We start from the raw sequence: 15,105 nt of genomic DNA on the forward strand, positions 1-15,105 counted from the left end.
GGCAAGTGGTCCCAGAGTACAATTTTATCAGAAGCAAGAAACTTTTGGCAACCTGAGAAACATTTTTAACAAAATCAGCAAAACTGGACACTACATGTCACTCCAGCTAGTACACTTCAAAAGGAAAACCGAAAGAACTGCAGATGCTGTAAATCAAGAACAAAAACAGAAGTTGCTGGAAGGGGGTCACCGGACCTGAAATGTTAACTCTGATTTTTTCTTCACAGATGCTGACAGACCTGCTGAGCTTTTCCAGCAACTTCTGTTTATGTTCCACACTTCAAAAGGAGTTGTCTTTTGAAAGCCTTCACACTGCTCAGAGACACCAGATTACGCACTTAATTGTGACTTGTGCATAAATCTTCATTAAATAGGAGTACTGAAGAGATGTTATTCTGAAAGGACTCACTCAAAAATGAATTCTTCTGTCCATACAGGGTTCTGCCCTTCCCTGGCATGAGTTTTTGCTACTTGAACACTGTTTAGGGAGATGTTACAGTAAGGGTGTGTGAAATACTTCCCTGGAAGTTTATGGGCTTCTTCCACATACAACACCAGACTACTGACCTGAGGAAGAGAACAATTTTTTTTATTACAAGATGGTAAAATTCACACAGCACCACTGTCAGATTGCAGCAATGGGTTACTTATACTGTACGCCTTAATGACATCCATTGACCAATAATTTTTGAAACTGTTACTATTTACGTGACAAAACGAACATGCCTAATATAACCAATTATACTGTGCCAGTAACCTGCAAGAGGCATGCTATAATTAGTCACTTAGTTGCACAAAACTTCAATATTGCTGAAGTAAAGACAGAAATGGTGTGAAAGCTTTTCAATTTGTACTCCTTGGAAATGTGGCACTTTTGTCACCCTATTGAAGCACAGGGCCTACTTCTTCAGCAGTCTGGAGGCTTCGCTCTCCTTCTCATTCTATCTGAAACACTTCGAGTTGTTCACCGACTCAGGAGCCAGAGAATTCTGGACAGTGATGATTTTTGATGACATCCACAACTGGTCACAACGCACAAACCAATCAGCAATCTACTGTTAAGCAAATCTTATTCTGCGTGCACAAATCCTGTTGTGGCGTCTCCACTCTCCTTGCCCACTGTTTGAAAAACAATGTCTAAACAACTCAGAGTTCCAACAGCTTGTTTTTAGAAGCAACTCCTTCCAACATTCTTGCTTTTAAACAGACCTTTTTTGTATTCTGGTCCAGAATTTAAATACACAGGCTTTACAACATGAAATCAGGAATCAAGGGCAATCACCTCTCCAGCAAGTTTCTGCGGCTGCAGGAACTTCGGCACAGGATAATGAACTTGAGGTGAGCTGCAGACATCGTGACACATCGCAGAAAGGAAAATGTACACGGTCACCTTGTTCCAAGTGGTAATCAAAACTTCTTCATATAGGATTGTCTACTTTGATCATCCACTTGATCTGGTTGATGGATATGGACAACAGATTGAAATATTTGGCAGATGTCAATATCCAACTGCCAGAACAATCCATGGTTACCCAAACATATTTGCAATCGGGATCCAATGGTTTCTTCTGGACTCTCATTCTTTAAAAGCATTCCGGTGGTGTGGTCTGATACAAGAGTCACACTTTCAATGGTGCTGCTGCTTGGTGATTTGTGATTGGGGCAGCACAAATCAGTAATACTTTAAGTAAAAGAAGAAACTTTGATTATGTGATTTGGAGAGGTCCAAGAAGCTGGCTTTTTCTCAAGACATGTGTTAGGATTAATATTATCATCTATCTCCCGGCCTGCGCAAATCACTCTATCGTGTCAAGCTACTTGAGGAAGCATTGAATGCTGCAGCTCTTCCCACTGCAGGTCTCCCTACTGTGGCAGTTCTTCGTTAATGGTCCACTCCCAACCTCAGAACAGATCGGTATGCTTGAAGATACAAGGGCATTATGCTGCAGGAACTAGGAGCAAATCCTTCATCTCCAACACGATCAGTAACAATAGTTACATAAAGCTATTCCTCTAATAGCAAACCTCTGCCAATGACAGATGTGACATTTGCTGCTATTTTTCTTTTATAGTTTAGAGTATAATTCATTTTCAGGCTTCAAGATGCCATGCACAGCATTCATCTCCTGAGTTGCCCTGTTCCAGAAGCTACATGTGAGCTATGCACTGCAGATGAAGAGCAACTGCCATGAGAAATTAGCTCTTTCAATACTTCAACCAGCTTCCTGCCAACACTACACAATCTATTTATTCATGGAGCGTGGGCACACAATGCACCCTAGGAAACCACGAGATAGTAGGAAGATATGGGGTAATATACTAAAATTTGTTTTTATATAATTTTCCAGGTCCCACATGTCCAAAGGCCAAGAATTCTACACCCTGACAGAGTCCCATTCACTGTAAATTCACTTTTTAAAAGTCCTGTAAATGACTGAATAAAATCTTTCTTCCTCTTACCTGACGAAGACGTTTGTTAGAGGTTGGGGGCAGAGGTTTTTTCAAGTTGCTGCAAAACACGTGCAAGCGCTTCATCCAGTCCTACAAAAGCAGAAAATATTTATAATAAAATATTTAGAGAATACTAAATAATTTCTAACTTCATTATCAGCTTTTATTTAATTTTGACAAATCATTCAACCAACTATATATGGTAAACGAGGATTTTCAAATTGGGCAAAAACTACATTATTGCACACTAAGCAATTTGGTTTCTAAATATAAAGATGGGTTTTATCTTATTTGGCTGTTACACTTCACAAGTCTATATATAAAAATGAAATGTTTTTAGAACTTACATGTACTAGTTATCAACTATTCCCAATATTAATGGCTTATTGTTGGAAATATAACATGAACACCCATCACCTTGTTCATCAACAAGAGCTCTACAAGATAGTCATAACAATTTAAATATCACTATCAGTTTCTTTTGTTATCAGAAGTTAGCATAACTGTACAGTTGGTTAATACAGACACTCCAAGATTAGCGTTCAACATTTTACCTGAACCTGTTCTGGAGTTTCTGCTGCAAAGTAGAAGATATAATGGTCTTCACTAAAGTGCTGTACCACTATTTGAAAACAGTTTGGCCTAAGAAAAAGGAAATTAAAGGAAACAAATTAACCCATGAAATACAACTAATCTTTGAAAACTACTTTAAATTCATCAAACTGCACTTTTTGATATCTGTGTGTGTTTAACAAGTCTTGGCTCAATTCTCATTTCTCCCTCTATGTGAGAAATAGATGGGTGCTCAAAAACCAAGTTTTAAAAGAAAAATAGCACCTTATGAAGACAGTTATTTCAAATTCAAAAAAAGTTTGTCAACTCATTTTTTTTATTGGTAACCATTATACATTTAATAGATTATTACTGCTCTAGAGTGGAAATCATCAATCTGTAAAAATCTCAACCTTTGATCAGACTGAAGCATCTCACGACATAATTTTAGCACTTAGAGCTGAAACAGATTCTGAACAAATTCCAGATTTTATGCAATTCAAATTTTACCATCTGTCATGATGTGATTTGAACCCATGTCCCCAGATCATCAGTCAGGGGTTCTGGCTTGCTATTCCAGTGACATTACCAGTATACCACCTGTTTCTCCTAGGAGGATTTGGATAAGTACAACTTTTTTTTTTTTTAAAAATGTTCCATAATATTTTTACCAACAAGCGTGTTTTTATGGTTTATATAATTTTGATTTGGCGTTCTATAATTCAGAAAATTACAAAATCTAGAAATAACCTAATCCCGAGCATTTCCAAACAGGAGCGATTAGGGTGTATATCACAAAAAACAGAAAGCACTGGAAATATTCAGGTGAGGTAACAATGATGAAGACAAAAAGTTAGCATGTCAGATCAAGGAGCTCCCAAATTCAAATGAAAGGCCACTAACTTGAAGTATTTAGAAACATTGAAGACAGGAGCAGGAGGCAGCCATTCGGCCCTTTGAGCCTTCTCCACCATTCTTGATCATGGCTGATCGTCCAACTCAATAACCTAATCCTACTTTCTCCCCATAACCTTCGATGATCCCATTCGCCCCAAGCACTATATCTAGTCACCTCTTGAATACATTCAATGTTTTAGCATCAACTACTTCCTGTGGTAATGAATTTTGCAGGCTCATCACTCTTTGGTGGTAGAAATGTCTCCTCATCAATGTCCTAATAGTCTGTCCCAAATTTTCATATTGCGACCTCTGGCTGTGGATATACTCACAATCCGGAACATCCTCCCTGCATCTACCCTGTCCAGTCCTGCTAGAATTTTATGAGTCTCTATGAGAAACCCCTCATTCGTCTGAACTCTAGCAAAAACAATCCCAACCTGGTCAATCTCTCCTCATACGTCAGACTTATCATCCCCAGAATCAGCCTAGTAAACCTTCAGTGCACTCCCTCGAGAGCAAGAGCATCCTTCCTCAGAAAAGGTGACCAAAACTGCATAGGTGTGGCCTCACTAAGGCCCTGAATAACTGCAACAACACATCCCTGCTCCTGTACTCGAAACCTCTTGCAATGAAGGCCAACATATCAATGGCCTTCTTTACCGCCTGCTGTGCCTGCATGTTTACCTAGAGCGACTGGTGCACAAGGATGCCCAGGTCCCACTGCATGCTCCTCTCTCAATTTACAGCCATTCAGGTAGTAATCTGCCTTCTTGTTTTTGCTTCTGAAGTGAATAACTTCACATTTATCCAAATTATACTGCATCTGCCATTGATTTGCCCACTCACCCAACCTGTCGAGATCATGCTGAAGGATTTACTGTTTATTCCTTCACAGATGTTTCGAAGAGCATTTTATTTCACATTTCCATTATCTGTAGTAATTTGCTTTTCAACTATTTTAAGTTCCCTTGCTGTGAAAGTAATGAAAATCTAGACAAAATAGCAGTCAACAGTGCAAAAATTGCAAATTATTATCACTAGAAATGGCTGATGGTGTTAAAGTATACATACTTGAAACACAGCCATTTATCCAGCAACAATGATGGTTATGAAGTATTGAATGATTAAGAAACTTTCTTATTCTGAAATAGGAATACAGATTTTATTCTGTTAAGCCGAGAAATTTCTTTACAGCTTGGAAACAATAAACTATATATAATCCTGTAACCAATATTCCCAAGTACTTACATTTTATATATATAAACACATTTTTAAAAAAAAGCAAAGAAAGAAGAGATAACACTTTGTGGAGCTGGAGGGACACAGCTGGCCAGGCAAAGGGTCTGAAGAAGGGTCCCGACCCGAAACGTCAACTTTCCTACTCCTCTGATGCTGCCTGGCCTGCTGTGTTCCTCCAGCTCCACACAGTGTTATCTCTGACTCCAGCATTGGCAGTTCTTACTATCTCCATGCAAAGAAAGAAACCATCTGAACTATGAAAACCCTGTTTGAAGGTTAACATTCCCAGGTGACTTCCAGCAATAACAACATGTCCAAATGATGAGTACCACTTGGAGAAAGCACAGAGGATGCCAAAGGTGGGCAATGTACTCCTGATGGGGGACTCATGTCCATCGAAAGAATTGCTCAGCAACACCAATACTGACCAAGCTGGTCAGGTCTTAAAGGACTTAGCTGATAGACTGAATCTGTAGCAGGGGGTGAAGAAAGCAACAAGAGGGAAAAACATACTTGAGGTCATCCTCACCAATTTTCCTTTTGCAGACACATCTATGAAACTATCAGAAGAGAGTTTATAGACAAAAACATGGTGTTTGGACTAAACACAACTATTCCTGCAAAAATCCAGCTGTGGCATGATGGACCAAATGGCTTTCTTAAGGAGTTGTAGATTTTTATCTTTTTTTCTCAACAAGGAGGGTTATAAGACTGTGCTATTGCAAATTGAGATGTAGTTGGAAAATTGCATGAGGTCTGCTTCAGGATATCTGGGCAGTGAAACCAGTTCTGAACTGGAAAGGATTTGCCCAGGATAAAACAGGTGGCACTTCAAACAGAGCTCAGCCAAATATCCTTGCACAGAAGTTAGTTCACACTGTAGAGGAAGATAAACTAATTTTGAGGGGGATGGGGACCACAATAAACACTAAAAGAATGGAGGAAGTGTGCAAACAAATCTCGGAAGATGGCAAATTCAGGAAGCTGTAAAAACATGGGTGATCCTTGGCTTTGTTAATCAAGGCATTAAAGTTCAAAAACAAGGAGATTATGGAGAACCCTTATAAAAAAAATGGTTAGGCCTCAGCATGTGTTCAATTCCTGGCACGACACTCTGGGAAAGATGTGACGGCCATGGAGAGGATGTAAAAGAGCTTTATTAGAATGGTGCCCCAGATGAGGAACTTCACCTATGGAGAGAGGCTGAATAGGTTGTTTCACTTCAAACTGAGAAGCCAAGGGAATTAAAAGCAGGAAATGCCGGAAAAATTCAACAGGTCAGGCAGCATCTGTGAAGAGAAACAGAGTTACAATTTCAAGTTAATGCCAATTCATTAGAAGTAAGAGGAGATTTGAAGGAAGTGTTCAGAATGGAGAACCCTTTTGGGATGCTAATAAGAAGGGGTGGATTTCAGTATCAGAAGGATAGTGAGTGGATATACCCTTAAAGCTTTTTGGAATAAGATCCAGAGGTAAGTTATTATGATATGGAATACATAGGCAATCATGGCAGTAGAAGCAGATTTAATAGTAACTTTCAAAATGAAACTGATTGATGGGAACAAGTTTACAGGGCTATGGGAATAAAAGGAGTGAGAGTAACCAAATAATGGTTGGTTCTTTCGATCTCCTGGCAGAACAGAGATCGAGTTGCTTCCTGCTGATGTCAGTCAGTCTTAAGAGATGTCAACAAACATTACTAGTAAGTTAGTCATATGTTTGGAAAGGAATATAACAAGATATTTGGCATAGAAGATTAAGACTACTGGTCAAATTGGAGGACAAACATGAAAATAAACGAGTTACGTTGAAAAGACTATTGAACAGCCTCTGCTAGGCCCTTTAGACTATTTCAGTGATCAATGAGATCATGAATGATCAGCAAACTGATGCCACATATCTGCTGTTGGCTAACAAAAAAATCTATCAACCTCAGCTTTTAAAATGAATACTTAATTCAGAATTTGCAGGAGAGAATTCTAAATGTCAACTGTCCTTTGTATAAAATAATTTCCTAAATTTTGCTTCTGAAAGATCTGTCTCAAATTTATGACCACGCCCAATAAATCATGTACTCCCTAGCCAGTGGAAAAAAGTTCGCTATCTGTTCTTAATATCTTGAAAACTTGAATCAAATTATAATGAAATATGCATATTCACTCCACTTAATGCATGAAAGATAGATATCGTTCTGGTTAACTACTCTGCACTCCAACCAAGGCCACTGCATTCTTGCTTGGGTACGGTGCTCAGAAATGCTCATATTACTTCAGAAAATGTCTAAACATGGTTTGTACACATGAAACGTGACTTCTAACCACTGATATTCTAATCCTCTAGAAAAAAGGCCAGCAGTTAATTAGCAATTTTGATTATTTTTCCAGACATCTTAACAACCCATGAACTTAACAGTCATAGAGCCATACAGCATGGAAACAGGCCATTTGCTCCAACCAGTCCACTCCGAACCTGATACCATACTAAACTAGTCACACCTGCCTGCACTTGGCCCATATCCCTCCACACCTTTCCTATTCATCAACTTATCAGAATGTCTTTTAAACGTTGTAACTGTACCTGGATCCAACCACTTTCTCTGGGCAGCTCATCGCACACACACAAACCACACTGTGGAAAAATACTTGCCCCTCATGTCCTTTTTAAATCTTTCTCCTTTCACCTTAAAAATATGCCCCCTCGTTTTGAACTCCCCACCCTCTGGAAAAGGCTTCTCATTCACTTTATCTATGCCCTTTGTGGTAGCTCTATGCCTTTTATGAAGTACCTTGTTTTATCCTTTTAGGTATAATGTAAATAATTTTGTATTTCAGTACAATGAAATCAATTTAGAGTTTAGCATATTCACTTAGTCCATCAATATCTCCAGTTCTGCATTTCCATTTACATAAATTTCAATATCACCAAACTTTGGGTCATAGGCAAACTTCGAGATATGATTTTCTACACCATTATCTAAAACGTTAATATATAGGAGGTCTTAACGTGGATTTTTGAACAACGTCATGGGTCACATCTTGGCAATTAGAGTACCTGTCCATTGTGCCTTTTCTCATATCTTGACACTTAGCCTTTCTTAACGAGGCCAATCATTTGCACTCAATTCCACAAGTTGCAACTTCAGTTAGCAGTTTCTTAAGAATTTTATCAAATGCTTTCTGGAGGTCTATTTAAATAACATGCATTTGTCCCATAATTTAGTCAAGTCTTCAAAGTTTTGATCAAAGGTGAAGGCAGATTGCCAGAAATTCTGAGAAAGATTGTCTTCCTTTCCTCTTTTCAATTAATGTGGGCTAAGAATAAATTCACTTTAAATGATGTTACTTAATCTGGAAGCAAAGTTATGTGACTAATATTTTTCACAGTATGGGAAAAAGCATTTCAGGTTTCCCAAAGCATGGAATGTTTGGCACTAGCTGTAGTTAAAGTATGATTTAAGGGAAAACTAAAATCAGTGTTTAAGGCTGAGGATGAGACAGGAAAGTCAAGAAAGAAGCACTTGGGATTATGTTTTGGATTGCTTCAGCAAGACAACAAATAGCTTGTTAGTATTATGAAAACAATGGAATATACACATAACAACTTTGACCGATAAATTTATAACACTTCAAAGAAAATGAGAAGTCAGTGGCAATTTCTGCATTGTAACTTTGCGCCAAAAAGTAATTAGTGTTAGAACAGTTGGAGCTTTTATTTTGCAATATCATATTTCTGTAGATTGATGATTAAGTTAAATTATATTCTTAAACTACTGCTAGTTGCCCAACGGATCAGCCAATTTCTGCATCCTGTGTATATTTACCTTTCTTGAAGAATACAACCATTGGGAACAGGAACATTTCCTTCCATCAGCATCATCTTTTGTGTAAAATACTTTTATAACAGTATGGAAAGTGTCATTTAAACCTGTCTCAGAAGTCACTTTTTATTTCATTTTCGTTTTCCATACTAATTAACTCAAAGTTCAAAGTATGTGCATTGAACAGTTATTTTGTATTGTCTTTCCACAATCAATGGAAACTTGAAGACTACCAAAGCATGATTCACAAAGATGCGCTAGTCCCCAAGAAGGCTCAGATCCCTCTGCTGTGGCCTAGATTCGAAGCTAGGTTCCAAGTAGTGAGTGAACAGTGTGCTAATGAAAAACATGACTAAACATTTGTGCTTATCTGCTGCATCTACTTTTAAAAGGGCACAGTGGCTCCATGGTTAACACTGCTGCCTCACAGCTCCAGGGACCCAGGCTCAATTCCAGCCTCGGGCGACTGTCCATGTGGAATTTGCACGTTCTCATTGTGTCTGCGTGTGCTTCTTCTGGGTGTTCTGGTTTCCTCCCACAGTCCAAAGATGCGCAGGGCAGGTGGACTGGCCATTCTGAATTGCCCAGAGCGTCCAAGGAGGTGTAGATTAGGTGGGTTAGCCATTGGAAATGCAGGGTTATAGGGTATGCGGTGCGGTCTGGGTAGGATGCTGTTCGGAGGGTTGGCGTGGATTTGTTGGGCCGAATGGCCTGCTTCCATACTGAAGGGATTCTATGATGAAATCTACCTAATCCCTTAATTGTTGAAGGCACCAACAAATGCAGCCAGTCTCCAGATCACAATGTTGAAAGCAACAATGTTTGATAAATGAAAGTATTTTTTCCAGATTGTCAACTACGATTGACAACCAAACTATCCCAATATAAAGTACTGATTAGTTGGAGACAGTTATCAGACGACTTCCTTTGGTAATAAACTACAAGGTAGTGAAAATATTCCCTTCAAGTTGCAGCATTGCAAAGACAGTCACGAAGACATGCGTCACACTGTCCATTTTTAACAAACCTTGATGAAAGAAAGACATTTTGTTTAAAAAAAAAAAAATTTTTTTAAATGTTCTTTCATAGGATGATGGCTAGGTCAGTATTTATTGCACATCCCTAACTGGTCAGAAGGCAGTTAAGAGTCAATCACATGGTGTGTCTGAAGTCACATTCAGCTCAGACCACATAAGGATGGCAGACATCTTTCCCTAAAAGGATATCAATGAACCACATGGGTTTTCCAACAATTAACAGTGGATGCGCTTGCCGCTGAATTAGATTTTCATTTCAGGCTTTTATTGAATTCAAATTTCATCAGCTATGGTAGATTTAAACCCAAGTCCCCAGAGCCATTAGCCTAGGGTTCTGGATTACTAGTCCACTGACGTCACCACTATGCCACTGGCCCATGGAAGAACACAGATTGTACTTGAAAATATCAAAATATTTACCAACGACAATTATATTGGGTAGTGGAAAGAGGAGGAACAATTAGAAATGTTGCAACAGGACACAAGAAAGCCTTAAAAAAAGGTAAGCACTCAAGTATACAAGTGTATTCACCTGCCAAACAGACTGTCATGAACTCCATACACAGTACAAACACTGAGGTCTATTAATCCTTTTGGTTTTGTGGCTCTCTTTTCACTTTCAAAATAGATTAGCTGGGAGTCATTCCCTTCCAAAATGAAGTACAAGTTTTTCCATCGTTTACCTTTACCTGAAATAAAAACAAATTAAAATCTGTAGTTTGGAAAGAAATTATGGAAAAGGATTCATAAACAGTTTGTTATTATTGATATTATAAACACAATTACAGCTCAAATCGATTCAGGAAAGGTTGGAATCAATTTCAATTCTATTTAAAAGAATCCAAATGGTCAAAGCAGAATGTGAAATTCCTTAGATTATTGATTAAATCCATCTTGCCGTTCAGTATCAGATCTTTAATAGGCTGCTCTCTAGTTGGCACAAGAATGTACTAACCTAAGAAATTTCTAAAACGCACTACACACTCATTTTCAAGTTTATCTTTGCCAATCTGATTCACTTGATCTACATTTGGAATAAAATCACCTATGATTATTTTGGTGGCTTGTTTACATGCCACACTTATTTCTTCCTGCATTCTCTATCTTGCTGCAGGGCTCCACAAATTACCTTTTCCATCTCCTATTGTTACCTAAACTGACTCTACATCTTGATCTTTTAGGTCAAGGTTATCACTCACAACTGTAGCTCTAATAGGGCAACCCAACTACATTTAACTCATTTTCTGTCTTTGTGAAATGTCAAATAGGCGTCAAAATGCAAGTCCCAGCCTTGGTCAACTTGCAAAAAGGTCTCTGTAATGGTTATCATATCATTCACATTTAGTTCTATCAGTGCAAACAATTCTTCCAATAATAGGGTCTACATTGTCAAGCTTAGATCAGGAGGATTTTATATCAACAGCGTTTCCTAGATATGGTTATATTATGACTGAGACAAACAGGAATAATGCAGTATATTTTCCAATTTTGACCTTGATTTTTCCCATCATTTTTCTTAGTCTCTCTTAGGGGATTATGATTAACATAAAATCAACGTACAGTGGATGCTGGAAATGTAAAATAAAAAGAAAATGCTTAAAACACACCGTGTCTGACAGCATCTGCGGACAGTAAAAAAAACCTAATATTTCAGGTCCTGGTCTTACAACTGACTGTGATTAAGGTTTAGTTTCATTGTGTTTAGACATGGCACATTTGTAGATCAATCAGCTTTTCAGGTCATTTTGGTGTGTTTTTAGTTATACTAATCAACAACAGTATTGCCCAAGCTAAAGCAAGGAGCTAAACCAGCAAAAAATTATTAGGTTTTGTTTATAAATTCAACAACAGAAAATTATTTCTTCCAGTAGCAGTCACACAAAAGATCAGAAACAAATTGTTCATAAGAGGAAGTCAAACTCCACAATCTCCAAGATAGATTTCTTACTTTTTTTCCAGAGGTAGCCATCCTTCACTATATTCTTATAAAGTGCATCCTTTGGCTTGCGCCGGATTGTATTGTATATTTCTCTACCATCATACTCATTGAGTACTTGCTCTTGATGCTGAAGAAGATTAAAATCTTTCATTAGTTCAATTATCCAACTACCAAATATTTTACAAATGGTAAACTTGAAAGGCTAAAAGTCAACTACAAAATTATGCAAAATCAAATCTAAAATCTGGAGTACAATGATCATGTTTCTTGGTGATTAAAACAACCACTAATTCAGCTCAACAGAGTTTACTAACAATGGACAACAATAGGTCTTGATACATTCATAGATAGTCCACAATTCTCTCAATCAAAAAAAAACCTAGATGCATATCCAAAATGTTATGGGCTGCACTGCTTTGTCCAGCAAATACAAAAACTCCAAAAGGGAAACCAGCTAATTGCCCTTTAATCTAATTTTGATTGGGCTTTAAACTGATGTACAGAAAGATCAACATAGAAGATGATCATTAGAACTGCTCATTAGAGAAAAATAAAATAGAATTGACTCTTGTGGTCTAGACTGTATCTTTTGTTCAAAACACCATTATACAGACTCAAAGCAATGAAAGAAACTTTTGGGTCATCTATCCCACTTTCCTTACAGACGTCAGGTCAGTTTGAAAACCGCATATCTAGCACACAAACATTTGCAATATGCTGTTTGGAAATCAAATATTATTTTACTGTATCCAATTCCTATTTACTTCTTTTGTTTAACATTACTAAATACATTCACGGTAATGCCCTATTTTCACCAAATAGTTGAGAGATCATGAATTTGTTACTATGTATATTTTTCCAGTTAACGAACAGTGAAAGAGGTTTATTGTTTGTCTTAGGAGACAGCATTCTTAAGTGATAAAGAGGCAGTAATGGACTTAGTCTACAAAACAGACTTTTGAGAAAAAAGTGATTGGTCACACTATAAAGAGACAGTAGCATCGTAGATATAAAATTGGCTGAGTGATAGGAAACAGAGTAATGGTCAATGGATATTTTTTGCACTGGACAAATGTTTATAATGGAGTTTCTTGGGAGGGGGTACTGGAGAACTTACTTATCTTGACATATGTTAATAGTGTGGATCTTAGCGTGCAGGTGATAATTTCAAAAGATTGAAGATGACAAAACTGGAACAGTTGTAAATTCAGGAGGATAGTGTGGAAGTCCAGAAGGACACTGACAAGTTAGAGGAGTGCGTGGACACATGGCAAATGAGGTCCAATGCAGAGACGTGTGAGACGATACACTTTAGTCAGAAGAGCATGGAAAGACAATATAAAGTAGGCAGTATAATTCTAAAGGGATGCAGGACTAAAGGGGCCTAGGCATACATATGCACAGATCACTGAAGGTGGCAAGACAGGTGGACAGCAGTTAATAAAGTACAGTTCTCGGCTTTATTAATAGGACCATGGAGTACAAGAGCAAAGGGTGATGCTGAACTTGAACAAGACACTTGTTAGACATCAGCTGCAGTGATGTGCATAGTTGTGGGTGGCACATCATTGGAAAAATATCAATGCATTAGAAAGAGTGCAGAAAAGATTTACAAGAATAGTCCAGGAATGAGAAACTTCATGAGGACAGACTGGAGAAGTTGGGGCTGTTCTTCATGGAGAGAAAAAGTGTTGACAGTAGATTTGATACAGGATTTCAAAATCGTGAGTAGACTCAACAGAGTAAATAACGAGAAACTGTTCCTATTCATAAAAGGAAAAAAAAAGTGAGACGGCATACGTGTAAAGTGACGTGTAAACGAAGCAAGGGTGATGGGAGGTAAAAAAAAATCTATTCACACAGCAAGTAGTTAGGGTATGGCATGTACTGTCTGGAAACGTGGTCGAGGCAGATTCAGCTGAGGCACTCAAGAGGGCACTGGGATGATTATTTGGATTGAAACAGTGTGCAGGGATAGAGAGAAAAGACAGGGGATTGCCATTAAACAAGAGCAGTCCAGGCATGATGGGCCGAATGGAGTCCTTCTGCACTGTTAACAATTCTGAGAATCATCTAGTGGAGTGAGAAAAAATTTACTGGGTAAGAAAGTGTCTAAATCGTCAGCTTGTGCAAGTTCATTTAGATTATAATTTTAGTATGCTTCAAGAGAAATCAGCAGTTATAAAGTCTGTTGTTGCAAGCTTCAAGATGGCTTATTTTCAAGAGGTGCAATGAAAGTGCAGCTTGATAAAGAACCAGCTGAAATAGGACCCTCATTTATTGAGTGACTTCAGCCCTTTGCATTGGGAACATATATAAAGTAGCCAAGACAGTGCAACGGAGTTACAATACAGTGAAGGAGTTAAGCGGAAGAAGGAGACAGGTATTTAGTTGTCTTTTGCCTCAACAAAGCAACTGGTTGGTTAGTATTTCTAGTCTTTAAAAGTGAAAATAAAGTTTTCAGTTGATGTTGAAGTCTCTGGTCTTCTATCTATTCACTTTCTTTAAAAATAAACAGCAGCTAGTTATGTACAAGAATGACACTAATGTGTTAAAAAAGGAAATAATTAATTAAAAGGGCAAAGAGCAGGGATACTAGAGTGATTTCAACTAATAACTTAATTGAATGCAATAGTGATGGCAGGTCAGGTGATATACCTGTTGTACGTGGGAGCTGTTGGACACCAAGATGATTTAACCCTAACCCTTATTTGCAGTTGAAGCAACTTCGCATCAGAATTGAGGATAAAGAATCTGAGCTGAAGACATCAGGGAAGATGGTAAGCATCAGGTAAGCTACCAGGAAACTTTGCTCCAAAGAGGCAGTCTCACCTCTTAAATTAAGTCATTCAAACTTGGTCGGTAATCAAAGACAAGAGAGCGTTATTGAGGGTGAGGCAGGTATGGGGACTCGAGGGTCAGCTCTTGTGGATGAAAGTGGAGACCAGGAGGGGTGGGTGAGTGACCTGATCACAATACCGTGGTAGATAGCCAATCAACCGGGGGAGAAAATAACAATGTAGCGGTGGGAGGGGAAAAGTATAATTAGTGGAATAGATACCGTTCTCTGTAACTATGAATGGGAGTCCTGAATGCTACGTGACCTGCTTGGTTTCAGGGTTAAATAACATCTCCTTGGCATTGGAAAGGAACATAAGGCACAAGGAGAT

The 15,105-nt window shown here is 38.2% G+C and overlaps 1 protein-coding gene across 1 annotated transcript in view; it reads right to left on the bottom strand.

Moving 5' to 3' along the window:
- Positions 1-15,105, bottom strand: part of LOC109916106 (ras GTPase-activating protein 1-like) — a 294,682-nt gene that overhangs the window by 196,050 nt on the left and 83,527 nt on the right. The window contains exons 10-14 of the mRNA XM_048619515.1: positions 11,945-12,062; positions 10,529-10,685; positions 3,006-3,093; positions 2,461-2,541; positions 410-567 (exon numbers count right to left, since the gene is read on the bottom strand). Of these exons, the coding sequence (XP_048475472.1) occupies positions 410-567; positions 2,461-2,541; positions 3,006-3,093; positions 10,529-10,685; positions 11,945-12,062 (602 nt within the window). The remainder of the gene's footprint in view (positions 1-409; positions 568-2,460; positions 2,542-3,005; positions 3,094-10,528; positions 10,686-11,944; positions 12,063-15,105) is intronic.

Source organism: Rhincodon typus, chromosome 3 (assembly GCF_021869965.1).
Source record: "Rhincodon typus isolate 14 chromosome 3, sRhiTyp1.1, whole genome shotgun sequence".
Classification (NCBI taxonomy): domain Eukaryota; kingdom Metazoa; phylum Chordata; class Chondrichthyes; order Orectolobiformes; family Rhincodontidae; genus Rhincodon; species Rhincodon typus.